This window comes from Scomber scombrus, chromosome 3 (genome assembly GCF_963691925.1).
Source record: "Scomber scombrus chromosome 3, fScoSco1.1, whole genome shotgun sequence".
Lineage (NCBI taxonomy): Eukaryota > Metazoa > Chordata > Actinopteri > Scombriformes > Scombridae > Scomber > Scomber scombrus.
In genome coordinates, this window is record NC_084972.1 from 30,131,020 (window position 1) to 30,157,961 (window position 26,942).

The 26,942-nt window shown below is 39.9% G+C and overlaps 5 protein-coding genes across 5 annotated transcripts; 4 read left to right on the forward strand and 1 right to left on the reverse strand.

Moving 5' to 3' along the window:
* LOC133976325 (nuclear factor 7, brain-like) lies at positions 1-1,604 on the forward strand. Its single transcript, XM_062414512.1, has 2 exons — positions 1-1,472; positions 1,580-1,604. The coding sequence occupies exons 1-2, from the start codon at positions 10-12 to the stop codon at positions 1,602-1,604; spliced, it is 1,488 nt and encodes a 495-aa protein (XP_062270496.1). The 5' UTR covers positions 1-9.
* Positions 1,605-7,786: 6,182 nt separating this feature from the next.
* LOC133976335 (E3 ubiquitin-protein ligase TRIM39-like) lies at positions 7,787-9,250 on the forward strand. Its single transcript, XM_062414525.1, has one exon. It carries the CDS (start codon positions 7,787-7,789, stop codon positions 9,248-9,250), a length of 1,464 nt encoding a protein of 487 aa, XP_062270509.1.
* A 2,221-nt stretch (positions 9,251-11,471) lies between these two features.
* LOC133976340 (E3 ubiquitin-protein ligase TRIM39-like) lies at positions 11,472-12,926 on the forward strand. The gene has a single exon (XM_062414537.1). It carries the CDS (start codon positions 11,472-11,474, stop codon positions 12,924-12,926), a length of 1,455 nt encoding a protein of 484 aa, XP_062270521.1.
* A 2,489-nt stretch (positions 12,927-15,415) lies between these two features.
* Positions 15,416-16,837, forward strand: LOC133976349 (E3 ubiquitin-protein ligase TRIM39-like). Its single transcript, XM_062414549.1, has one exon. It carries the CDS (start codon positions 15,416-15,418, stop codon positions 16,835-16,837), a length of 1,422 nt encoding a protein of 473 aa, XP_062270533.1.
* A 2,668-nt stretch (positions 16,838-19,505) lies between these two features.
* On the reverse strand, positions 19,506-26,720 carry LOC133978091 (cytochrome c1, heme protein, mitochondrial). The gene is made up of 7 exons (XM_062416439.1): positions 26,607-26,720; positions 23,105-23,295; positions 22,559-22,685; positions 21,969-22,126; positions 21,707-21,867; positions 20,656-20,756; positions 19,506-20,208 (listed from the first exon to the last, which is right to left on the reverse strand). The coding sequence occupies exons 1-7, from the start codon at positions 26,685-26,687 to the stop codon at positions 20,104-20,106; spliced, it is 924 nt and encodes a 307-aa protein (XP_062272423.1). The 5' UTR covers positions 26,688-26,720; the 3' UTR covers positions 19,506-20,103.
* Positions 26,721-26,942: the final 222 nt, after the last annotated feature.

Genomic DNA, 26,942 nt, shown 5'->3' on the forward strand with positions numbered 1-26,942 from the left:
AGGGGGAAAATGTCTTCCCAGTCAGAGAAGGATCTCTCCTGTCCTGTCTGTCATGACATTTATACAAATCCTGTTATCCTGACATGCAGCCACAGCTTCTGTAAAGACTGTTTGCAGAGTTGGTGGAAAGAGAAACAAATACGGGAGTGCCCAATTTGTATGGAAAGACCTTTAATGAGTGATCCACCTCGTAACCTGGCATTAAAGAACCTGTGTGAGGCTTTCTTACAAGAGAGAACCCAGATATCTTCAGCAGGATCTGAGCCTCTCTGCAGTCTGCACTCTGAGAGACTCAAACTTTTCTGTCTGGACCATCAGCAGCCAGTGTGTGTCGTCTGTCTGCATTCAGAAGCACACAACAACCACAGATTCAGACCCATCAATGAGGCTGCACAGGGTCACAAAGAGGAGATTCAGAAATCACTGAAGCCCTTACAGGAGAAACTGAAAGTCTTTGAAGAAGTTAGAGGGAAATGTGATCAAACAGCAGAACACATTAAGGTCCAGGCCAGATACACAGAGAGGCAGATTAAGGAGCAGTTTAAGAAACTTCACCAGTTTCTACAAGAGGAAGAGGAGGCCAGGATCTCTGCTCTGAGGAATGAAGAGGAGAAGAAGAGTCAAATGATGAAGGGGAATATTGAGGCTCTGAGCAGAGAGATAGCAGCTCTTTCAGACACAATCAGAGTCACAGAGAAGGAGCTGAAAGCTGAAGACGTCTCATTACTGCAGAACTACAAGGCTGCAATGGAAAGAGTTCAGCAGCGCCCCCTGCTGGATGATCCAGAGCTGGTCTCAGGAGCTCTGATAGATGCGGCCAAACACCTGGGCAATCTGACCTACAACATCTGGAACAACATGAAGGAAATAGTCTTCTACACTCCTGTGATTCTGGATCCAAACACTGCTCATTCAAACCTCATCCTGTCTGATGATCTGACCAGTGTGAGATGTGGAGAGAGAGAGAAGCTTCCTGAAAACCCAGAGAGGTTTGATTTCTACCACTCCGTCCTGGGCTCTGAGGGCTTTGACTCAGGGACTCACAGCTGGGATGTTGAGGTTGGAGACAGTACAGACTGGTTTCTGGGTGTGGTAGCAAAGTCTGCCCAGAGAAAGGAAAGCATAGACACACTGTATGAATATTGGTGTGTGGGATTTTCTAATGACAAATATACAGCACAGTCCCCACTGGGTCACTCCACTGTTCTCTCAGAGAAGAAGAGGAAGAAGCTCAAGAGGATCAGAGTTAATCTGGACTGGAACAAAGGAAAACTGTCATACTCTGATCCTGATAGTAAAACACACATACACACCTTCACACACACGTTCACTGAAAGGCTGTTTCCACAAATTAATACAAACAAAGAATTCCAACTTAAGATATTACCAAAGAAGGTCTCTGTAACAAAAGAACAGTTGTTACCAATAGTTCTAACGCCAAATCAGTGGTTATCAGCCGCTGAAACAGCAGTGTTAGCAACACCAGCTGTAACAGTGTTGCCACGGCGAACTAAAGCAGTTGATAAGTTAGAGGACTTGCTACCAACAGCTGTAACAGCAGATGTGTTTTCACCCATAGACTGTATGTTTTCACTGCAAGCTAAAACAGCAGATGTATTGTCATGGCAAGCTATGACAGCAGTGTCGTCACCACCTGTTGTAACAGCAGATGTGTTTTCACCGCGACCTAACACAGCAGTGGCGTCACCACCAGTTGTAACAGCAGATGTGTTTTCACCGCGAGCTACAGCAGTGGCGTCACCACCAGTTGTAACAGCAGGTGTGTCTTCACCGAGAGCTACAGCAGTGGCGTCACCACCACCGCGAGCTAAAACAGCAGTGGCGTCACCACCAGTTGTAACAGCATATGTGTTTCCACCGCGAGCTAACACAGCAGTGGCGTTACCACCAGTTGTAACAGCAGATTTGTTTTCACCGCGAGCTAAAACAGCAGTGTCATCACCACCAGTTGTAACAGCAGGTGTGTTTTCACCACGAGCTAAAACAGCAGTGGCATCACCAGCAGTTGTAACAGCAGGTGTGTTTCCACCGCGAGCTAACACAGCAGTGGCGTTACCACCAGTTGTAACAGCAGATTTGTTTTCACCGCGAGCTAAAACAGCAGTGGCGTCACCCCCAGTTGTAACAGCAGGTGTGTTTTCACCAAGAGCTACAGCAGTGGCGTCACCACCATTTGTAACAGCAGGTTTGTTTTCACCGCGAGCTACAGCAGTGGCCTCACCACCACCGCGAGCTAAAACAGTGTCGTCACTACCACCGCGAGCTACAGCAGTGGCATCACCACCAGTTGTAACAGCAGGTGTGTTTCCACCGCGAGCTAAAACAGCAGTGTCATCACCAGCAGTTGTAACAGCAGGTGTGTTTTCACCGCAAGCTAAAACAGCAGTGGCGTCACCACCAGTTGTAACAGCAGGTTTGTTTTCACCGCGAGCTACAGCAGTGTCCTCACCACCACCGCGAGCTAAAACAGTGTCGTCACTACCACCGCGAGCTACAGCAGTGGCGTCACCACCAGTTGTAACAGCAGATGTGTTTTCACCGCGAGCTACAGCAGTGGCGTCACCACCAGTTGTAACAGCAGGTGTGTTTTCACCGCGAGCTACAGCTGTGGCGTCACCACCAGTTGTAACAACAGGTGTGTTTTCACCGCGAGCTAAGACAGCAGTGTCGTCACTACCAGTTGTAACAGCATATGTGTTTCCACCGCGAGCTAACACAGCAGTGGCGTCACCAGCAGTTGTAACAGCAGATGTGTTTTCACCGCAAGCTAAAACAGCAGTGGCGTCACCAGCAGTTGTAACAGCAGATGTGTTTTCACCGCAAGCTAAAACAGCAGTGGCGTCACCACCAGTTGTAACAGCAGGTGTGTTTTCACCGCGAGCTACTGCAGTGGCGTCACCACCAGTTGTAACAGCAGGTGTGTTTTCACCGCGAGCTACAGCAGTGGCGTCACCACCAGTTGTAACAGCAGATGTGTTTTCACCGCGAGCTACAGCAGTGGCGTCACCACCAGTTGTAACAGCAGGTGTGTTTTCACCGCGAGCTAAAACAGCAGTGTCGTCACTACCAGTTGTAACAGCATATGTGTTTCCACCGCGAGCTAACACAGCAGTGGCGTTACCACCAGTTGTAACAGCATATGTGTTTCCACCGCGAGCTAACACAGCAGTGGCGTCACCCCCAGTTGTAACAGCAGGTGTGTTTTCACCAAGAGCTACAGCAGTGGCGTCACCACCATTTGTAACAGCAGGTTTGTTTTCACCGCGAGCTACAGCAGTGGCCTCACCACCACCGCGAGCTAAAACAGTGTCGTCACTACCACCGCGAGCTACAGCAGTGGCGTCACCACCAGTTGTAACAGCAGGTGTGTTTCCACCGCGAGCTAAAACAGCAGTGTCATCACCAGCAGTTGTAACAGCAGGTGTGTTTTCACCGCAAGCTAAAACAGCAGTGGCGTCACCTCCAGTTGTAACAGCAGGTTTGTTTTCACCGCGAGCTACAGCAGTGGCCTCACCACCACCGCGAGCTAAAACAGTGTCGTCACTACCACCGCGAGCTACAGCAGTGGCGTCACCACCAGTTGTAACAGCAGGTGTGTTTCCACCGCGAGCTAAAACAGCAGTGTCATCACCAGCAGTTGTAACAGCAGGTGTGTTTTCACCGCGAGCTACAGCAGTGGCGTCACCACCAGTTGTAACAACAGGTGTGTTTTCACCGCGAGCTAAGACAGCAGTGTCGTCACTACCAGTTGTAACAGCATATGTGTTTCCACCGCGAGCTAACACAGCAGTGGCGTCACCAGCAGTTGTAACAGCAGATGTGTTTTCACCGCAAGCTAAAACAGCAGTGGCGTCACCAGCAGTTGTAACAGCAGATGTGTTTTCACCGCAAGCTAAAACAGCAGTGGCGTCACCACCAGTTGTAACAGCAGATGTGTTTTCACCGCGAGCTACAGCAGTGGCGTCACCACCAGTTGTAACAGCAGGTGTGTTTTCACCGCGAGCTAAAACAGCAGTGGCGTCACCACCAGTTGTAACAGCAGGTGTGTTTTCACCGCGAGCTACTGCAGTGGCGTCACCACCAGTTGTAACAGCAGGTGTGTTTTCACCGCGAGCTACAGCAGTGGCGTCACCACCAGTTGTAACAGCAGGTGTGTTTTCACCGCGAGCTACAGCAGTGGCGTCACCACCAGTTGTAACAGCAGATGTTTTGTCACCGTGAGCTAAAACAGCAGTGGCGTCACCACCACCACCGCGAGCTAAAACAGCAGTGTTCTCACAGCAAGCTGTAACGGTTGATGAGGTAAAAGACTGGTCACCAACAGCTGTGACAGCAGATGTATTGTCACTGTGAGATAAAACAGCAGTGTTGTCAGTCACCACCAGTTGTAACAGCAGCTGTGTTGTCACCACAAGCTTAAACAATAGATGAGTTGTCATTGGTAGCTGTAACAGAACGCTTAGAAGACATGGTGGTATAACTGTATTTCGTCGTTGAAGTTCCAAAAAGATTCAATCAAAAAGTCACCTGGAGTTGTCCAGCTGAATGCAGTTAGAGTTTTATTGTCGACAGCAAAACCCGGAGCCAAATACACAGACAGGATCTATGTATAAATGACACAAAGAGCTAAAACCTGGGGTCTCTTTTATACTGTCTATATTGCTGACCCTTGCAGAAAAGTTTCAATCCCCTCCCTCGGTGGAGTGAGTTTCAACCAATCCACTTCTTTCGCCCCCAACATGTACTCACGTTCTTCGCACCCTCTTTCACCCCAAAATTAACTCACGTTCTTGGCACCTGTCCTAAAGACGCCTTCAACCACCTTTTATGGCTACTCCATCCGTTTCTATGCTAGCAGGTGTTTCGCTCAAGGGGGATTTTGGATTACATCATTCTAGGCCTTAGGTTCTGTATTTTTCCACTTACTGGGTGCTGCCCCCTATCCCCACAGCTGGTGTTAGCTGTGTGGGCAATGTTTATCACAAATTTCTTTAAGTTCAATATTACCCAATTACTCTTATTACTGCATTCTTTTCTATAGTACTACTACTAATAATAATATAAAAGAGTGGTATATATAATCACATATATTGTGGTTTCTTATACTTATTCAATCATAAAGTACTTATTCACTCAGTAGTTGCAGAATCACATACACCTTCTTCGTTTAACATAATGCCTTCAAATTTGTACATCTTCAGCAAATAATAGTCAACAATCAAGTACCCTTTTAGCAGATACAACATTGTTCATTGTTAGTTATTATCATCAAAATGTTACACTACAGAACCTCCAAGTTTGGATGATAATTAAAGTGACTCATAGGCCTATTCCTTTTATACATACTCAACAATGTAGTCGTGTCTTTGTGTGCTCTAGAAATGTTTCTGTCTCTAATGACAGTTGTTGGTATCTTTGTAATCTTTGAGTTTTGATGAATTTGCTTCATATGTGCATTTGACAGCTTGTGATTTAAATAGTCATCCATTAGTAAAAGGAGCACCTTGAGTTGCCAAGTTCCTGCTGCTGATTTAAGAAATGAGTTCCTCTGATTGCTCTCATTGTATATTTCTCTAAATAAGAAAATCCACTAAATGACAACAATTTATCTAAGGGTGTACTGTATATTATAATTCTAATCTGTAACCTGCTGTGGTTATTTTCAATCATTAATAGTTGGTTTTAACTAGAATTACTATAAACATTTTACAGACATTCATCGTCCCTCGAGGATGAAGCCTACAGACATCTTCAGATTCTGATTATGCCCTGTCATTTCCTTTGGAGCAACCACAATTCACATTTTCTGTTTTCAGTGTAGTTGTCAAGGTTAAATCTTGACAACAATTACCATAAAATTGGTTAAAGATATGATTGTTCCCCTCAGGATTAATTAAAATAACTTTGGTGATCCTCTGGTGCCACCATCAGGTCAAAATTTGAATTGGTTCAATACTTTTTTATTTGGGACCAAATATCAACACAACAAATTATATTCCCATATCAGCCTCAGCTGCACTTTGTATTTAGTACTAATAAAGAAATGTCACCATGCTAAGATGCTAAACTAAGATTGTGAACATGTTAAACTACCTAAATATCAGCATGATAACATTGTCATTATGTTAGTAAATTTGCTTTAAGCACTGCTAATGGTGTCTAAGTACAACAGAGAGCAGCTTGCATGATTGTAAACGTGTGGTCTTATTTTTTGATGACTTTGCTTGTAAAACTAATAAAGAATTAATCAATAAAGGAAATGTTGGTCTCATTTTCATGAGCTGTTATAGCCTGATGCTTTTAAACCTTATACTGTTCATAATTTGACCCTTCTATTCCTTCATAATTAGTCTCTATACCACAGTTATAAACCACAAACTGGAATACTATAAACTGCTATAAAGCTACTTCAACCTGCTGCTACTTTGCACACTGAATGTAAGTTTCACCAAAAACAAGACACTAAGTTAAACTAAGTATCAGACTGCTTTATAGATGAGAATGGAGAGCCACAGTTAAGTGTTTTTTGTGCTTTCTGTCTGGTCTGTTTTCAGCTGCAGATACCTTTTCAGGGTTGCCTTTCAGGTGTAGTATTCTTTTTGTCCTTTTATGCATTTATATTATCTTTTACGTTTATATCTTTGTTTTTCTTTTACCTTTTATTGTGGGGCACTTTTTGACTTTGGATCCAGAAGGGTGCTATATAAATAAACGTTAAGTACTTACATTCCTTGAAGAACCATGAATGGGAACCTGGCCAATAGTTTGTTGCAAACCTTATCAGAAGCTATATAAATATGTAGTATGTGACATAATATCAAAATATATGGTTAAAAAAATACCAATATGTCATATAAACATGGATAAAAAACATGAGAATTAATATATGAAACAGTCTATCTATAGTCTATCATATACATATACCTATAGTGTATTGTTAACTCAAGCAAAATGTACTTAGGTACAATTTAAACCGCAGCCTCTGCCCCGTGTGTGTGACAAACATAGCATACACAGATATATCAGATAAAAACATGTAACTCACCTCACCTAACAAAGCTCCGCCTCTTGCAGAACCTGATTCACCACAGAGAACTCGAAAGAGACATAAGACAGTAACATTTTTATTCAGACCAAATTCACTCGTCTACAGAGAGAGGAGAGCCACAGGAGAAGAAAACTGGAATACTGAAAATTGCTATACTGTTACTTTGACCTGCTGCGACTTTCAACACTGAATGTAAGTTTTACCAAAGGAACACTGTACTCAACAGTGTAGTGGTGTCTTCGTGTGTTCTACAAATGTTTCTGTCTCTTATGACAGTTATTGGCACTATCTTTGTAATTTTTGAGTTTTGATATGTTTGCTTCATATGTGCAATTTGACAGCTTGTGTTTTAAATATGCATCTATTAGTAAAAGGAGCAGCTTGAGTTCGCCAAATGTATCCTTACAACTCCGCCCCTTGCAGAACCTGATTCACCAAAGAGAAATCGAAAGAGACACAGGTTGAAAAATAGGAAATCACATTTGCTTCAGACGAAAATTCAATTGTCTACAGAGAGAGAACAGCCACAGGAGAAGAGATCTGGAATACCAAAAAACTGCTACACTGCTTCTTCAACCTGCTGCACACTGAATGTAAGTTTTGCCAAAAACAAGACACTAAGACAAACTAAGTATCAAGTAACTTTATAGATGAAAATAGAGTTAAGTCTTTTTGTGTTTTCTGTCTGGTCTGTTTTTAGCTTCGTTTGGGGTGAAAATGTCTTCCCAGTCAGAGGAGGATCTCTCCTGTCCTGTCTGTCATGACATTTATACAAATCCTGTTATTCTGACATGCAGCCACAGCTTCTGTAAAGACTGTTTGCAGAGTTGGTGGAGAGTGAAACAAATACGGGAGTGCCCAATTTGTTTGAAAAGACCTTTAATGAGTGACCTACCTCGTAACCTGGCATTAAAGAACCTGTGTGAGGCCTTCTTAAAGGAGAGAGACCAGAGATCTAGAGCAGGGTCTCAGACTTGCTGCAGTCTGCACTCTGAAAAACTCAATCTTTTCTGTCTGGATCATCAGCAGCCAGTTTGTGTTGTCTGTCTGCATTCAGAAACACACAACAACCACAAATTCAGACCCCTCGATAAAGTGGCCCAGGGTCACAAAGATGAGCTCAAGAAATCCCTGAAGCCCTTACAGGAGAAAATTAAGGTTTTTGAAGAAGTTAAAGGAAACATTGATCAAACAGCAGAATACATTAAGGTCCAGGCCAGAGACACAGAGAGGCAGATGAAGGAGCAGTTTAAGAAGCTTTACCAGTTTCTACAAGAGGAAGAGGAGGCCAGGATCTCTGCTCTGAGGGAGGAAGAGGAGAAGAAGAGTCAGATGATGAAGGGGAAGATTGAGGTTCTGAGCAGAGAGATAGCAGTTCTTTCAGACACAATCAGAGTCACAGAGGAGGAGCTGAGAGCTGAAAATGTCTCATTCCTGCAGAACTACAAAGCTACAGTGGGAAGAGTCCAGCAGCGCCCCCTGCTGGATGATCCTGAGCTGGTCTCAGGAGCTCTGATAGATGTGGCCAAACACCTGGGCAACCTGACATTCAACATCTGGAACAAGATGAAGGAGATAGTCTCCTACACTCCTGTGATCCTGGATCCAAACACTGCTCATCCAGAACTCATCCTGTCTGAAGATCTGACCAGTGTGAGACGTGGAGAGAGACAGGAGCTTCCTGAAAACCCAGAGAGGTTTGAGTATCCCTCTGTTTTGGGCTCCGAGGGTTTTAACTCAGGGACTCACAGCTGGGATGTTGAGGTTGGAGACAGTACAGACTGGTTTCTGCGTGCAGCAGTAGAGTCTGTCCAGAGAAAGGGAAGCATAGGCATGCTGTATGAATATTGGAGACTAGGATTCTCAAGTGACAAATACACAGCGCTGTCTCCACTTGGTCCCTCCACTGATCTCTCAGTGAAGAAGAAGCTGCAGAGGATCAGAGTTAATCTGGACTACAACAAAGGAAAACTGTCATTCTCTCATCCTGATACTAACACACACATACACACCTTCACACACACTTTCACTGAGAGGCTGTTTCCATACATTTACACAAACAAAGAATTTCAACATAAGATATTACCAATGAAGGTCTCTTTGACAAAAGAACAGTTGTTACAGAGAACGAAATATGTCCTTACATTGCAGGGACGAGTACAAGTACTAGTGGACAGTTAGTTAATGATTTTAACAATGGTCCATGCAGCCTGAAAGTACTTGGCTAGAAGTTTCAAGTGTGCATGATAATGAATGTCAAAAGTGACTCATAGTCCTTTTATACATACTCAACAATGTAGTGGTGTCTTTGTGTGCTATAGAAATGTTCCTGTCTCTCATGACAGTTGTTGGTACCTTTATAACCTTTGAGTTTTGATTTATTTGCTTCATATGTAAAAATTGACAGCTTGCGATTTAAATAATCATCGATTAGTAAAAAGAGCACCTTGAGTTAACCAAGGTTAGGAGGCACAAATCTTAAGGCTAAATCCAGGAAATACAAGCCTTTTCTTCACAGTAAACACCATAGATTATATGAAAGACTGCAGTGTGATTGCCTACAGTATTGCTCTGCAAAACAGACAATGGTGCAAATCACAGGCTTAAATTCGGCACTTTAACTAAATAACCGTTTACTTAAGTCACATGACAATATCTGACATCAGTGTATTGTAAAAACTCTGAACTATTTGAGTATTTTCACTTGAAACAACATAGTTTTGGTGCAATGCCAATTCTAAAGCTACACTGTGCTAAATGATCTCCCTTTACATTGGTTGCTCACTACTGTAGTACGATTACTGTCTTTACTAATCTTCACTTCACTCTGACCTGCAGCAGGATTTGGACTGCATCTAACCAACTCAGCGGTAGAGTTCATTTTCTGTTTCCTGCTGCTGATTTAAGAACTGAGCTTCTCTGATTGCTCTCATTTTAAGTTTCTCTAAATTAAGAAAATCCACTAAATGACAACAATGTATCTAATGATGTACTGTATATTATAATTCTAATCTGTAACCTGCTGTGGTTATTTTCAATCATTAATAGTTAGTTTTAACTGATGGGTGGATTACTATAAATATTTTACAGACATTCATCGTCCCTCAAGGATGAAGCCTATAGACATCTTCAGATTCTGATTATGCCCTGTATTTCCTTTGGAGCAACCACAATTCACATTTTCTGTTTTCAGTGTAGTTGTCAAGGTTAAATCTTGACAACAATTACCATAAAATTGGTTAGAGATATGATTGTTCCCCTCAGGATTAATTAAAATAACTTTGGTGATCCTCTGGTGCCACCATCAGGTCAAAAATTGAATTGGTTCAATACTTTTTTATTTGGGACCAAATACCAACACAACAAATTATATTCCCATATCAACCTCAGCTGTGCTTTGTATTTAGTACTAATAAAGAAATGTCACCATGCTAAGATGCTAAACTAAGATTGTGAACATGTTAAACTACCTAAATATCAGCATGATAACATTGTCATTATGTTAGTAAATTTGCTTTAAGCACTGCTAATGGTGTCTAAGTACAACAGAGAGCAGTTTGCATGATTGTAAACTTGTGGTCTTATTTTTTGATGACTTTGCTTATAAAACTAATAAAGAATTAATCAATAAAGGAAATGTTGGTCTCATTCTCATGAGCTGTTATAGCTTGGTGCGTTTAAACCTTATACTGTTCATATTTTGACCCTTCTATTCCTTCATAATTAGTCTCTATACCGCAGTTATAAACCACAAACTGGAAGACTATAAATTGCTATACCGCTACTTCAACCTGCTGCTACTTTGCAGACTGAATGTAAGTGTTACCAAAATATATGGTCAATATATCATATAAACATGGATCAAAAACATGATAATTTATAGATGAAACAGTCTATGTATAATCTATACTATAGTCTATTGTCAACTCAAGTTAAATATACTCACAATTTAGACCGCAGCCTGTGCTCCCTGTGTGTGTGTGTGTGTGTGTGTGTGTGTGTGTGTGTGTGTTTGTATTAAGACGTGTCATATAAAAACCTAACTTCCCTCTGATCACAATTTCGCATAAATGGTGTGACAAAACTCCGCCTCTTGCAGAACCTGATTCACCAGAGAGAGATCGAAAGAGACACAGATTGAAATACAGACAGTACATTTTTATTCAGACCAAATTCACTCATCTACAGAGAGAGGACAGCCACAGGAGAAGAACACTGGAATACTATAAACTGCAATACCGCTACTTCAACCTCATGTGACTTTGCACACTGAATGTAAGTTTTACCAACAACAACACACAAAGTTTAACTATCAGGGAACTTTATAGATGATAATGAGGAGCCACACTAAAGTGTTTTATGCTTTCTGTCTGGTCTGTTTTCAGCTTCGTTGGGTGTGAAAATGTCTTCCCAGTCAGAGAAGGATCTTTCCTGTCCTGTCTGTCATGACATTTATACAAATCCTGTTATCCTGACATGCAGCCACAGCTTCTGTAAAGACTGTTTGCAGACTTGGTGGAGAGAGAAACAAATACAGGAGTGCCCAATTTGTATGGAAAGACCTTTAATGAGTGATCCACCTCGTAACCTGGCATTAAAGAACCTGTGTGAGGCCTTCTTACAAGACAGAGATCGGAGATCTACAGCAGAGTCTGAGCTTCTCTGTGATTTGCACTCTGAGAAACTCAAAATCTTCTGTCTGGATCATCAGCAGCCAGTCTGTCTTGTATGTCTGCATTCAGAAACACACAAAAACCACAAATTCAGACCCATCAACGAAGCTGCACAGGATCACAAAGAGGAGCTTCAGAAATCCCTGAAGCCCTTAGAGGAGAAGCTGAAAGTCTTTGAAGAAGTTAAAGGAAACTGTGATCAAACAGCAGAATACATTAAGGTCCAGGCCAGAGACACAGAGAGGCAGATTAAGGAGCAGTTTAAGAAGCTTCACCAGTTTCTACAAAAAGAAGAGAAGGCCAGGATCTCTGCTCTGAGGGAGGAAGAGCAGCAGAAGAGCAAAGTAATGAAGGAGAAGATTGAGGGTCTAAGCAGAGAGATAGCAGCTCTTTCAGACACAATCAGAGTCACAGAACAGGAACTGAGAGCTGAAGACGTCTCATTCCTGCAGAACTACAAGGCTACAGTGGAAAGAGTCCAGCAGCGCCCCCTGCTGGATGATCCAGAGCTGGTCTCAGGAGCTCTGATAAATGTGGCCAAACACCTGGGCAACCTGACATTCAACATCTGGAACAAGACGAAGGAGATAGTCTCCTACACTCCTGTGATCCTGGATCCAAACACTGCTCATCCAGAACTCATCCTGTCTGAAGATCTGAACAGTATGAGACGTGGAGAGAGACAGATGCTTCCTGAAAACCCAGAGAGGGTTGAGTATCTCTCTGTCCTGGGCTCTGAGGGCTTTAAATCAGGGACTCACAGCTGGGATTTTGAGGTTGGAGACAGTACAGACTGGTTTCTGGGTGTGGCAGCAAAGTCTGTCCATAGTAAGGGAAGCGGAAAGTATGAATATTGGAGATTGGGATTCTTTAATGAAAAATATACAGCGCTGTCCCCACTCGGTCCCTCCACTGATCTATCAGTGAAGAAGAAGCTGCAGAGGATCAGAGTTAATCTGGACTACGATCGAGGAAAACTGTCATTCTCTGATCCTGATACTGAAGAACACATACACACCTTCACACACACTTTCACTGAGAGACTGTTTCCATACATTTACACAAACAAAAAATTCCAACTGAAGATCTTACCAGTGGAGGTCTCTGTAGCAACAAAGCAGTTTTCACCAGCGCATCTAACAACAAAAGAGCAGTTGGTGTTAGCCTTTGGAATGTTAATTTAAAAAAGATTATGATTTTAAAAATGGTACATGTAGTCAGTGACTCATAGTCCTTTCCATACATACTCAACAATGTAGTGGTGTCTTTGGGTATACTAGAAATGTTTCTGTGTCTTATGGCAGTTGTTGGTACTATCTTTGTAACCATTTGCTTCATATGTGTTTTGATTTAAATACTCGTTCATTAGTAAAAGAAGTGGCTTGATTTGTCCCTACAACAGCTCTTCTGCTCAGGTTTAGCGCTATAGTATAAGGCACAGCATTAAAAGGCTAGATTCAAGAATTAAAAGTCTCTTCTCTTAGTAAAAACCACAGATTACATGTAAGACTGTAGTGTAAACACTCTTAACCATGGTCTAGAGCCATTTTTAAAGCAACACTGTGGTGAATAGTTTTTCTTCATACTGGTTTCTTACTGTTTATCTTTATTTGTCTTCACTTCACTCTGAACTCCAACAGGTATTGAACTGCATCGAATATTTAAAGAAACCAACTCAGCTGTAGAGTTTATTTAAACACAAGAGCTTCAGTTATGTACAATCATTTTAATAAAAAAAAAAACAAATCATTTTAATTATTTTTTGTCTGCTGTTGGTTATTTAAAATCTCTGATTGCTCTCATTTTAAGTTTCTCTGAATAAGAAAATCCACTAAGAGACAACAATGTATCTAATGATGTACAGTATATTATAATTCTAATCTGTAACCAGCCATGATTATTTTCAATCATTAATATTTCGTTTTAACTGTTGGGAGGATTACTATAAAATATTTTACAGACAATCATGGTCCTGAGAGGATGGAGTAATTTCCTTTAGAGCAACTACAATTCACATTATTGGTGTTAATTGTAGTTGTCAAGTTTAAGACATTATTGTTCTCCTCCGGATAAATTAAAATAACTTTGGTGCTCTGCTTGGTGCCACCATCTGGTCAAAATTCTAATTGGTTCAATACATTGACACACATGTTACATACATGTTAAACTACCTAAATATCAGCATGATAGCATTGTCATTATGTTTGGTTAAATTTGCTTTAAGTACTGCTAATGGTGTCTAAATACAACAGAGAGCAGTTTGCATGATTGTAAACTTTTAGTCTTATTTTTTGATGACTTTGCTTGTAAAACCAATAAAGAATTAATCAATAAAGGAAATGTTGGTCTCATTTTCATGAACTGTTATAGCCTGATGCTTTTAAACCCTATACTGTTCATGTTTTGACCCTTCTATCCCCATCATTTTCTATATCACATTTCTAAACCAGCTTCTTTCAGAAACACTTGGCAAACAAATGCCAAGTGTTTACCGCCACCTGCTGTTGGCTGTCTCATCTATACGGCATGGCTGTAGTCTCTTAATCTTCTTTTTCTGTGTTACTGAATGACTTGATAAACACATGAGGAAGGTTCATCTGTTATAATAATGGTTAAAATTAGATAAATATAACTTCACATACAGCTGTACTTGGGATTTATGTAGGACAGTATTATCTGAATACACTTTCAATCTCACTTCTATCACCCACACATCACTATTTATATTCACATACAAACATACACTTTTTCCACTTACCCTGTTGGGCTGGTCAGACAAGTGTGACAGAAATCTATCAACCTAAAGTCAATTTTTACTTGCCACTATACAAATTGTTTTATTTATTATCGGTTATCAAATACGAACAAAAACTAAAATTAAGAGTCATGTTTAATCTTTATTTAAATAAATTAAACTGAACAGAGACAGATCATTCTCAATAGTATTTATGCCAGTGAAACATTTGCATACTCCACTGATTCCTTTATTTGACAATGCTCACATAATACTGAGGAATGTTTTTGTTCATGCATCAAACTACTAACCTGCTCAATTCTTTGATTGGCCAAAAATGTGTGCCAGTATCCTTCGATGCGAACAAGAACATAGTTCCTGATATGATAAAGAAAAAAAATGATTGAAACATTTATTTATATATATTTTTTAGTACTTGTCAACTAAGTGAGTTGCTAGATTTAGTAGCCTGATGAGGTATTTTACGCGCCCCCGGCAATGGGAAAAGCCCCATTGTTGAACCATGCAACATACATGACTAGTTTTACAACCCGACAATAGAAAAGGAGTAATTATGACTGCATGTTGGAATGAAACTCAACCTGTTTTATTAGAGGAACTCCACCTATCACATGACTCCCCTGAGACAAACTAGGAAACATAACCTGCTTTTCTTCCTGCCTAATGAGACACACACACACACACACACACAAACACACACATATATACCGAAGGAACAGTCAATACAACTGTCAAACACTGACGACGCTGGTTGACGGACTACTGGAATACAAATACACTGAAACTTCAACCTGCGGAGACTCCACACGCTGAATGTGAGTTTTACAAAAAACTACAACTCGAAAGTGAGAGGAATTTTCTTGTTAACATCTACAAAGAGAAGGAAAGACACAAGTGGTTGATCTTTGTGTAGAGACAATGTCTTTAAGATCAGAAGAGGAGCTTTTCTGTCCTGTCTGCCATGACATCTTTAAATATCCTGTTGTCCTGACATGCAGTCACTGTTTCTGCAAAGACTGTCTGAAGACATGGTGGAGGGGTAGAGAAATGCAGGACTGTCCGCTTTGTAAGAGAACATCGTCTAAAGAAGAACCACCTGTTTGTTTGCCACTGAAGAACCTGTGTGATTCCTTCTCACAGAAGAAACATCAGAGAGTTTCAGCAGGGTTTGAGGATCTCTGCAGTCTGCACTCTGAGAAACTCAAACTCTTCTGTCTGGACCATCAGCAGCCAGTGTGTCTCATCTGCAGAGATTCAAAAACACACAACAACCACAGATTCAGACCCATCGATGAAGCTGAACAGGATCACAAAGAGGAGCTACATGAATCCCTGAAGCCCTTACAGGAGAAACTGAAAGTCTTTAAAATAGTTAAAAGAAACTGTGATCAAACAGCAAAACATATTATGGTCCAGGTCAGAGACACAGAGAGGCAGATTAAGGAGCAGTTTAAGAAGCTTCACCAGTTTCTACAAGAGGAAGAGGAGGCCAGGATCTCTGCTCTGAGGGAGGAAGAGGAGCAGAAGAGTCAAATGATGGAGGACAAAATTGAGGGTCTGAGCAGAGAGATAGCAGCTCTTTCAGACACAATCAGAGTCACAGAGGAGGAGCTGAGAGCTGAAGACATCTCATTCCTGCAGAACTACAAGGCTACAATGAAAAGAGTCCAGCAGTGCCCCCTGCTGGATGATCCAGAGCTGGTCTCAGGAGCTCTGATAGATGTGGCCAAACATCTGGGCAACCTGACCTACAACATCTGGAACAAGATGAAGGAGGTGGTCTCCTACACTCCTGTGATTCTGGATCCAAACACTGCTCATCCAGAACTCATCCTGTCTGAAGATCTGACCAGTGTGAGACGTGGAGATAGACAGATGCTTTCTGAAAATCCAGAGAGGTTTGACAAATTCAGCTTTGTCTTGGGCTCTGAAGGTTTTAACTCAGGAACTCACAGCTGGGATGTTGAGGTTGGAGACAGCTCTGGCTGGTGCGTGGGTGTAGTTGCAGATTCTGTCGAGAGGAAGGAGAGCCTAGGCTTACTGGCCAAATTATGGAGAATAGGGTTATATGAGGGTAAACACAAAGCATTTTCCCCAGTACATCCTCACACTGTTCTTTCAATGAAGAAGCTGCAGAGGATTAGTGTCCATCTGGACTACAACAGAGGAAAACTGTCATTTTCTGATCTTGATACTAACACACACATACACACTTTCACACACGCGTTCACCAACACACTGTTTCCGTACATTTACACAAACAAAGAATTTCCACTTCAGATATTACCAGCGAAGATCTCAGTAACCACAGAACAGCTTAGTCAGCGAATGAGAATATGACGATTTTATCAGTGAAATACAATATTCTAATTTATGCTTAAAAATGAGTCCCAAATTCATAGTAAATACTAATTCTATACAGTAGTGAACAAAACAATGGGATATGATACAGTGTGTGATGTTCGATGTCATTCAGACTGTGACATTAGGTTGTCACTGCCAACTAAACTTAATAAGCAGATATATACCTGTTTTTTCCCCTAAGATTTAATACCTATTTTTGTTTTATAACATGATTCTGGAGCTGTTTCACAATGCTTTCCTGTTTTAAGTATGTATTTAGTGTGTAGTACTATAGATTTGGTATAAGCTGCATGTCCTGTAAATGTAAGAACTGATCCCTTCTGTGCTGTTGCTCTCATTGTCGATCACTCTGAATAAGAAAATCTGGTTAAATGAACAAAATATTAAACCATTACATATGGAAGTATGTTGGCATGTCGAATTTTAACCATTTGGATTTTCTATCAATAGATTTTTTGGCTACTTTGCACAATTGTAAATAAAGAATTGAAGAGAGAAATGTGTTCATATTCACTGAGTATATTTTCAGACATGTTGTCACAAAGACCAAATGTTGGTTGTGTTGTTTTCCTGCCTAGACGACTGTCACTTATTTTGATGAGCTTTAGTCTCCCTGATTTATTTTATTCTGGGACATAATTTTACTGGCATGTCTTTACACGTTTCTATGTAAGCAGCTGTTTGATCCATTCAACTGAAAATGCAGTCAGCCCTGAAAAGCCACGTCACAAATGCCCTTAACAGTTGATATATACTCTGAATTTTACAGGAGTATCAGATGAAGGGAATAACACAAATTATTTACCTTTGTCCACTGGGTTTATATTCTGTTTACTGAATAAACCAACAGGACTTTAATATATAATACAGATTATCAAAATGACACATATTCTGTGGTAAATATCTTTGTAACCACAGAGTAAAACTGGGAAATAAATACCATGGTAATTACAAAGGTAGTGACCTGATAATATCTTGGTCTGTCATGATAATTTAACATTTTTTGTGTCATCGAACAAGAGTGTAATAATGAGAAAAAACATCTTCATAATGGGCCAAAAGATCTTAATAATATCACAATAATAACAAGGTCACATGACAATAATCAGGTTATGTCAGGGTTAACTTCTCTCAATGATTATTTGTTTGTACATTTAATTTGGAAAATGAAAAAGGGGGTAATACAGTGTGTAGTATGGTAATAATATAAGAGTAACCTCAGTCTAATCCTCTTATAGTCATAAGAAAATAACAGAAATCACCTTCACTGTCAACAGAAAATGCATCATCATTTGTTAATACTGGTTATTTTACTTCTAAATAAACACCAAAGGCTTGACTCATTGCCTGGAAACATAGACAACAGTTTCTTTGAGATAAACACAGGCTAAGGCTGGAAAATGTGAGACAATAGTTAAATAGGGCAGTGTACCACACCTCTTACTGTTCAGTACATGCAGTAAGTGGCAGGTCCTGATTGTGTCATCTGCAAAACAAAACCTTTTGAGACTTTAAGATCAGGGATTGCATACTGAGGCCTGCCTGTGGTTAGGTTTAGGTAGCAAAAGCTCTTACAATACCGCTGGAGATAAACTGTGGTTCTGGGTAAATGTAAGGTAAATATGTCCTGTCTTACTGTGTTGCATGATCATAAAAAAAAGTCTCTGTGAGCAGGTTAATGCAAAGTTTAGTGCTGCAGCTAAGGCTTGTTTTCATTATTGATTAATATCCTGATTATTTTCTCCATTAATAAATTAATTGTTTAAATGTCTGAAGAGTCCAACAGTGCCCCCTGCTGGAGGGTCCAACGCTGTGCAACCTAGTCTACAGCAGCACAAGAAACGCACAAGACATTAAATGTGTCTCAAAAGGGAGGGTTTTCTCATTTATTTATATTATAATACACATATTTGAGGAAAAATAAACCTTTTTAATATTTAATGACCTGCACTATGAATATGCACCAAACATTTTACTTTTAGCATGAAAACAAATAATGAGCTATAACCTAATGTCTTGTTGGATCGTATTAAAGAGGCATCAGGATTCTCGTTACATCTATCTGGTTTGTCAGTCAGAGTTAACCGGGCCTTTTGACCATTATCTTTGTGATAGTAGAAGTCCAGGATGAGAGATCCAGGCTAAACTGAACTTGCTACAGTAAATATTAAGCAACAATCTCCATGGAAGAAACACTTGTTGTGGTGCAGCCTGTTTTATTTGTGATGTATAAATCTATATCTAATATAACCAGGCTACATATGAAAGTGGTGCAGCTTTAATGGGAAGATTTAGGGTAAATGAACATCTTCAAATTTTAACGCTTTAATTCATGTGTGGAGATTACAAGTGTTTTTTTGGTGATGTGTAAATGAAATTAGTAGTTTCTTGATTTGATTGACTACATTTCTCCTGCTTAGTTTTGTAAAATTCAGGCAGAAAGAGATAGATCCATTTCCCACATCATTCATAGGATTGTCAAAAAATTAAAACCCCATATAACAACGTTGGTTTAGTTCACCAGTTTATTAAATATTTACACGACAAAGTGTAGATGCAGATTCTACGAGTCAGACAAATGATGAGGAACACAGGCAGTGTCAGAAATGTTGCTGCTCAACACAAAACAAACCACACAGAAAAGTTTCCTTTAAGATAATTTATTTTGTACAGTAAAACAGAGGTTCGGAGGTTGCGTTTGATCCACCGGGCAGTGGCTTTCTGGAGACGATAGGGAGGGATTATAGATTTAATATATCCAGGATGTTCCAAAGTTGCAGCAACCATTTCTCTGCGCTCATGTGGTTTATTGAATATTTTACAAAGATGGACGATCAATTAACTTTTCAGTCAACTGTGACAAAGTGTCTGACACGAGATGCCATGACGTGAACTGTTTCCAACGATGACTTGTTGCAGATAAAACAAACATAACTTTGTGAAGGGGTTGCATTCAAGAACGCCACAACTCTCTAAAAACACAAACTTGCACCATAATTTTCCAAATAAAAGGAAAATCTGCCACATGACTACTTCTATGCCAACAACTAAAAAAAGGCATTTTCTGTAGGAATAAACATAGTATATATACTCTGATTTCTCTACCCCCTTTAGAAAAGGCATGTGTGTGTTTGTCAGTTGTTCTGTGTCCATATGATCGTTGTGAGGAGAGCGTTGTGGGGTGATTGAACGCAGCCCTCTCTGGTAGTTTTAAGCCCAGGGTGGGGTTTGTTTGATTTCGTTTACTTAGGAGGCCTGTAGGCGATCTTCCTGCTCTTCATCACAGACCACCTGTGTCTCTTTAAGTAGTAGAGAAGAGGGATCAAGATGGATGCGCCCATCAGCAGCTGAGAGGGAGAGATAAAAAAGAGAACAGATGAATCCCACAGCAAGCGTCATGTTTACAGCCTGTTTCCACTTATTAAAATGTGCCTGTATCGTCATCGAGGACTGATGCCTTTAAAAATCTCCTCAAACACGAATGAAACATGCAAATGTAGTCTGCATTCCCGATGTGTGTGTGTCCTTTGCAGATGTAAGTATCCCACAAGCCTATCTATTTCATTGCTGTTACAGGCTGTTGGAGGTTATATGGACGTATATGTTGCTCTATTTCAAGTCTCCATCATGAGCTCATCAAACCCAGTTCACAACTAACTACTGGAGCTGCAACCATTAGTCGATATGATTAACTAGGTGATCACCAGAAAAATTAGTTGGCAACTATTTTGATTATCAAATTACTGCTATAGTCATTTTCAAAGCAAAAATGTGTGTATGTGTGTTTGTTTTACCTTAAGTCCCATGCGTTTGCGTTGGTCGTGCTCTGGCTCGGCAGCCCACCTCAGGAAGGTACAAACATCCTTAGCAACCTGGCTCATTGTGGCAGGGGTTCCTATGGCAACAAACACAGTGCAAACATCAGCACCATTTATATACTTTTTTTTTTTAACTACAACAAACCATAATGCTCTCTCCTGGGCACAGCTGGAGTGATCAATAAGCTTTGGATCCAAACTTCACTTCACTAAAGTGAACTTCACTGCGCTAAAAATCATGTTTCCATCAAACACAGGTCTTTGTGTTATGATACTGGAGCTTTGCCGCAATTAAAATGTTATTAAAACTTCAGAACTAGCATGTTGTGTCTTTCTTTTAATACCATCATGGAGACAATGGGGGCGGCTGTGGCTCAGGAGGTAGAGCGGTCGTCCACCAATTGGAAGATTGGCGGTTCGATTCCCGGCTCCTCCAGTCCACATGTCGATGTGTCCTTGGGCAAGACACTTAACCCCAAATTGCTCCCGTTGCTGTGCCAACGGTGTATGAATGTGTATGAATGATTAGCTTCCCCTGATGTGCAGGTTGACACCTTGCGTGGTAGCTCCTGCCATCAGTGTATGAATGTGTGTGAATGGGGTGAATGAAATGTATTGTAAAGCGCTTTGAGTGGTCGAAAAGACTAGAAAGGCGCTATATAAGTACAGGCCATTTACCATTTTACAATCACATGTTGGTCTTCCTTCTTTTAGTGTACTTAAGTTTCAGGTTTGTATTATTTCACACAATATTGCAAATCCCTTCTATATTAGAGGCCACAGCACATTATCTGCATGCTGTGGGGATCATTTATGTTGGGAGGAAGGATTTGTTTTGGCTTTTTATACTCTGCTGTTTTGTTTGTTTCTTGTGTTAAAATCAATATATCAAATAAAAAAAAGGAAAAGTACGATGGGACACTTTAAGCGCTCCCTACACAGGTTATTTTTTCCCTTTCTGCTCATTAGCAGGATTAGCAGTAAAACAGGCTCACAGCAGATTAAAACACGCTGCGTCTTTACTTACCGTCATCAAACTCCAGCACCTCGTTGTAGATGGGCGGGGCCATGCCGATGGCCTGTCCAGGGAAGTAAGGGTTGTAGTAGAGGCCCTCTCTCACCTCCACTCCAGCTGGAGGTTCGCAGTAACCTGTCAGCAGGCTGAACACGTAGTCCTCTCCTCCATGTCTGAAGGGAACAGATGGACCATCAGGTAAAAATCAAAGATGGACAGATTCCAGACTTCCAGATTAAACTAAGCAGGTGTTCAGATTTTCGGGGGGTGTTACCTAGCGTTGACGATGTAGCTGAGATCTGGAGGCAGGGCTCCGTTGTTGGCGACTCGGGCTGCTTCGGGGTTGGCGTAGGGCTTTGGGAAGTAGTCGGACAGCTTACCTGGACGGGTGAACATTTCACCGGTGTCATCGGGACCGTCGACCACCTCAATCTGAACACAAGACGTAACACAAGATAAATGTGACAAAAAATAACTAAAAATATAAACGGCTGCAATTACATGATTCTTTTTAATACCATCTCATTTTTACTGAACACACAATTTCTGTTGTTACTCTGAATGAATGGACAGTTAAAAAATAGAAATAAGCATTTTGTAATTAAAAGCTGCTGATGAATGAACACTGCTGTTACTAATATATTCATAACTCTTGGTTACAGGTCTGTTAATTGTTTTAAGGAACGTAAAACAATTAAAATCTCTAAAAACATCAATTAATTAGCTATAAAAACCTGGAGTGTAATAATTTGATTCCCATAATTCAAAAAGTAGAAAACCAAACTCAAAGAGTTTTATATTTTACACATATGTAGCAATTAGGGGTTTGGTGACTTGCTCAAGAGCACTAAGACTAAGCCTCACCTCCTCAGCGAGAACCGTAACCTCGTCCTCTGTGTGCGACACTCCCACCAGATTTCTGAAGGCCATGTACTCCATACTGTGGCAGGCTGAGCACACCTGTTTATACACCTGGTAGCCACGACGAACACTGCATGGGCAAAGAGAGAGAGAGAGAGAGAGAGAGAGAGAAATACTTAGGATTAAAAAATGTGACTTCTGTTATCTTCTAAATGTGATTTTCTACAACATGTGAGACTGAAGATGCCCGTCTGGTGACTTTAAAATCAAAATATTAGACAATAGATCAACTGAATTTATACAATGATCAAATAAGAGTAATGCATTGTCAATTATACACTTCCAAAAAGACATTACAGTTAAATAATATGCCTCTAAATCACTTGACTAGTTGGCCTGATGTCATTAACTCTTATCAAAATATGTCCTTACTGATAGAGTGAATACTGACTGCTGAAAACCTCATGGTCTAGTGTGTGTGTGTGTGTGTGTGTGTGTGTGTGTGTGTGTGTGTGTGTGTGTGTGTGTGTGTGTCTCCGTTCATCTCACCTGGCGTGGTCCAGAGACGACAGAGGTCCAGCGTGGCTCCAGGGATAATTAGGGGGGTGGAGCTCCAGTTCAGAGGCCTTGACTGACTGGTGCAGCATCAGAGCGATCCCGGCCCCGCCAGCCGTCACCACGCCTAGCGTCGAGAGGGCAACCTTCTGGCTCCTCGGCAGGCTGGCGAAGGACATGTTGGCCTGCAGATACACAGGAGCACATTAGTTATTTACTGAAAAGCATCCCAGTATTATAAGAAACAGGTGATCATAATATAATAATATTATGTGTTATAATATTGTGTTTAGAGCTGAAAATTATTAGCTCATAACAATAATTATGCAAAAAATTGAAGTTTTTAAAGCAGAAATGACAAATATTCACTGATTCTTGCATCTCAAATGTGAACATTTACTGTTTTTTCGGTCTTCTATGAGAGTAAATTGAATATATTTAAGTCTGAACATGTTAGTCAACGTGAGGACATCGACCTGGACTTGATGACACTCTATTGGGCATTTTTAACTTTTTTTTAAAAAACTTTCTGAACCAAGCAATTAATTGAGAAAATAACATACAGATAAATTGAAAATAAGCTTTAGATGCAGCAGCTCTAACCTTAAAGGATTATAGTGTTTAATAAAACATCTTAAATTTGGATTGGTATGTATATAAACTTCTAAATTATGCTTTAAAAAATGGCTTACCAAGCTAAAAGGTAAAGATGTTAAAAATGATGTTCAGCAGCTTCACATTTCATTAAACCTAAACTTCACCTCAGGATGTCTTAATATCACAGTAATGGATCCTGTTTGTACAGGTCAGTTCATCTTGATGTCCTTATTTATAGTTTGCTCTGTCCGGTGTTCCTTATGAAACCGTCCTTCGCTGATGCTTTTGTAACCAGGCAGCAGGCGTCACATGACAGCATAGCTGCACAGCTACACGAGCCTCAATCTGCAGCCTAATAACAATTCAGCCTCCACACAGTTTGGGCAGGGACCTCTGTTACATGTCTACGGCTACGTGGTAAAATAATAGTAATTATATCAATATCATTTCCCTTAATTGAAGAATTATATATGTTTGATATATTAAACAGAGTCTGAGAGTCATCATGACAGATAAACTACACTCATTATATGTACTACATCACTGAAGGAAGCAGAGGAATGATTAAACATAAAACACACAAAGCAGGAGGGAGCATGAGAAAGAGATAAGCCATTAAGTGAAGTAACCAGCAGATATGAATGTCATGTAAACTGTTAGATTAGAGAGTTTCTAAAAGCAGGAGAGTGTTAGTTTAAATATATATCAAGTAATTATCTGCTGTAATAAAGAATACAGCTAAATATCTGCTTACGTGTATCTAACTTTCTAATCTGAGTCGTTTTACATGTGTGAGCTAAATTCTTCCGTTAAGATAATTATTTTGTTGAGGAAAAAGGATTTTTTATTTCATTTTACTTTTATGCGTTTTCGTTGGAAAAAGATTGTTGTTATAATTGTTGTGAATATTCTACCTGAGATGTGTGTATGTTCTGCTGTTTAGTGTGTGTTTGTCATGCTCTGACCTTAAACAATAGTTTAGATCCGCTAAGTTTCACTTAGGAGCAAAAAACAGTCTTTAAACTTGAATGATGTGACATTTATTGATATATATATGAACATTTTTATACATATTTGGCCATATTATTCATGTCATACAATGTTTTTCTCTCCTGTTCTCACCTCAACTGTGATCCATCAACTAAAGGCAAAATGTGTTTAAATAAATTATAATTAAAAGCAATATTGAAAAAGAAATAAGAAACATATCAGTGGATCAGCAGCTACTGTGACAAGCAGAGCTGAAGCAACACGATTATTCAAGTAATCAATAGTCCATCAACAGAAAACTAAATTTTGACTAAAGACATTTGTTCTTATCAGCTTCTCAAATGTAAAGTTTTAAAAGAAAGAAGAGCAGCTACAACATTAACACGCCGTTTCCATAGTGATGTTTTAGTTTTAATAACTTAATGATGTCATGTGTATTAATATATCAGTCAGTCAATCAAAATTAGTACTTTTACTTTAACACTTTATCTACATTTTGCTACTGCTGCTTATTTACTAAAGTAGGATTTTTCATTCAGCACTTTTACTAATAATTAAGTAGTTTTAACATAGCTGTATTTCTACTATAACTGAAGCATCTTGAGTATCTTATTAGATGTTTAAGACATTTTCAATGTCAATACATTTACTTTACTCAGCTTCTCAGATGTAAAAATTTAACAGAAAGAAAAGTAGATAAAACAGTAACATGCTGCTTCCACACTGATGTTTAAGCTTTAATAACTTAATGATGTCATGTATATATTAATATATCAGTCAGAGGAATAAAATCAGTAATTTTACTTTAATACTTATTTACTTCAGCAGGATTTTTCATTCAGAACTTTTACTAGTAAGTATTTTTACACAGCTGAATTTATAATATTACTGAAGCATCTGAGTATCTTATTAGACGTTTAAGACATTTTCCAAGCCAGTATATTTACTCTACTCAGCTTCTCAGATGCTGCTTTTGGTTTAATACCTTAAAAATATACATTAATGTGTCAGTCAGAGGGACAAAACTAGTACTTTATCTACATTTTGCTATTGATACTTAAGTACTTTTACTTCAGTATGATTTTTCATGCAAGACTTTTACTAATAATACAGTATTTCTTACCCAGCTGCATTTATACTGTCACTGAAGCATCCGAGTATCTTATCAGGCTCTTCTCCACTGGTGTTACGGTTTAACTGGTGACCGTGTTATCTGGTGACTTTTCTTACATTTACGAGAGAGTCTGCTGAACACAATTAAACTTTAGATATTAAACACAGATGAGTATGTATTTTTTTAAATGATTAAACTATAATATAACAGGCTTTTCTTTTTAGGAGAGGACACCAGATAACACGGTCACCAGATAAACCGTAACAACGGAAGTCCTTTCAGTCCTTGAAATGCTAGCTGGTTAGCATGCGGCTTAGGTCAACTACTGAGCCAATATTAACACAAATTGACTTACGTGAGACTATAAACATGTGCACACACTACGAGCACACATCTTTTAATTTATATATATATCCCTGCACTGTTAGAAGAGATAGAGGATGATTTTAAAACTAACACCGTCCACCTGAAGCGACATCATGGGCGAGCTAACCGGTTAGCTTGCTACGTGTAACGATGGCTACCAAGTTTTAAGGATGAGTAGCGTTTATTTAAAAGGAGGTATTGGCGACATTTGGACACCGACACTTTAATATTGATTGTATAAATAAAGAGATAAAGCCACAGTCGTCTGAGACATCCTATAAATGTGTGTGAGTACGAGTGACCTTGTCTCACCCTGCTTCGGCTAGCTCGGTGACAGGACATCCCGCCGCAGCGCTTTTCTAATTAAACTACTGCCACAAATTCAGATTGTATGAGATAAAAAACACATTAGTTTATCTGTCAACCTACCTTGGGGGTCTTGATGGTTTTTGACGCCTTTAGGAGAGCTCTCCCACTCCCCGAAAGCACCGCGACTCGTAGCGCCGCCATCTTCTCTGCAGATGTCTGAACGGAGGCAGCGACGTCAAGAGACACGCACTGAGTGTTTCCAGCATCGACCTTCAAAATAAGACGCCCCCTGAGCCTGCGCGTTTTTACATCAGACATCCGGTCATAAATGTCATTATAAAAAAATATTATTATAGTTTTGAATTGTCATTAGTTTTTGTTTTTATTTTGTTTTGCAGTTTGTTTTTTATTTTGTTTAGTTTTAGTTAGTTTAATAAGTGATTAATAATAGAATAG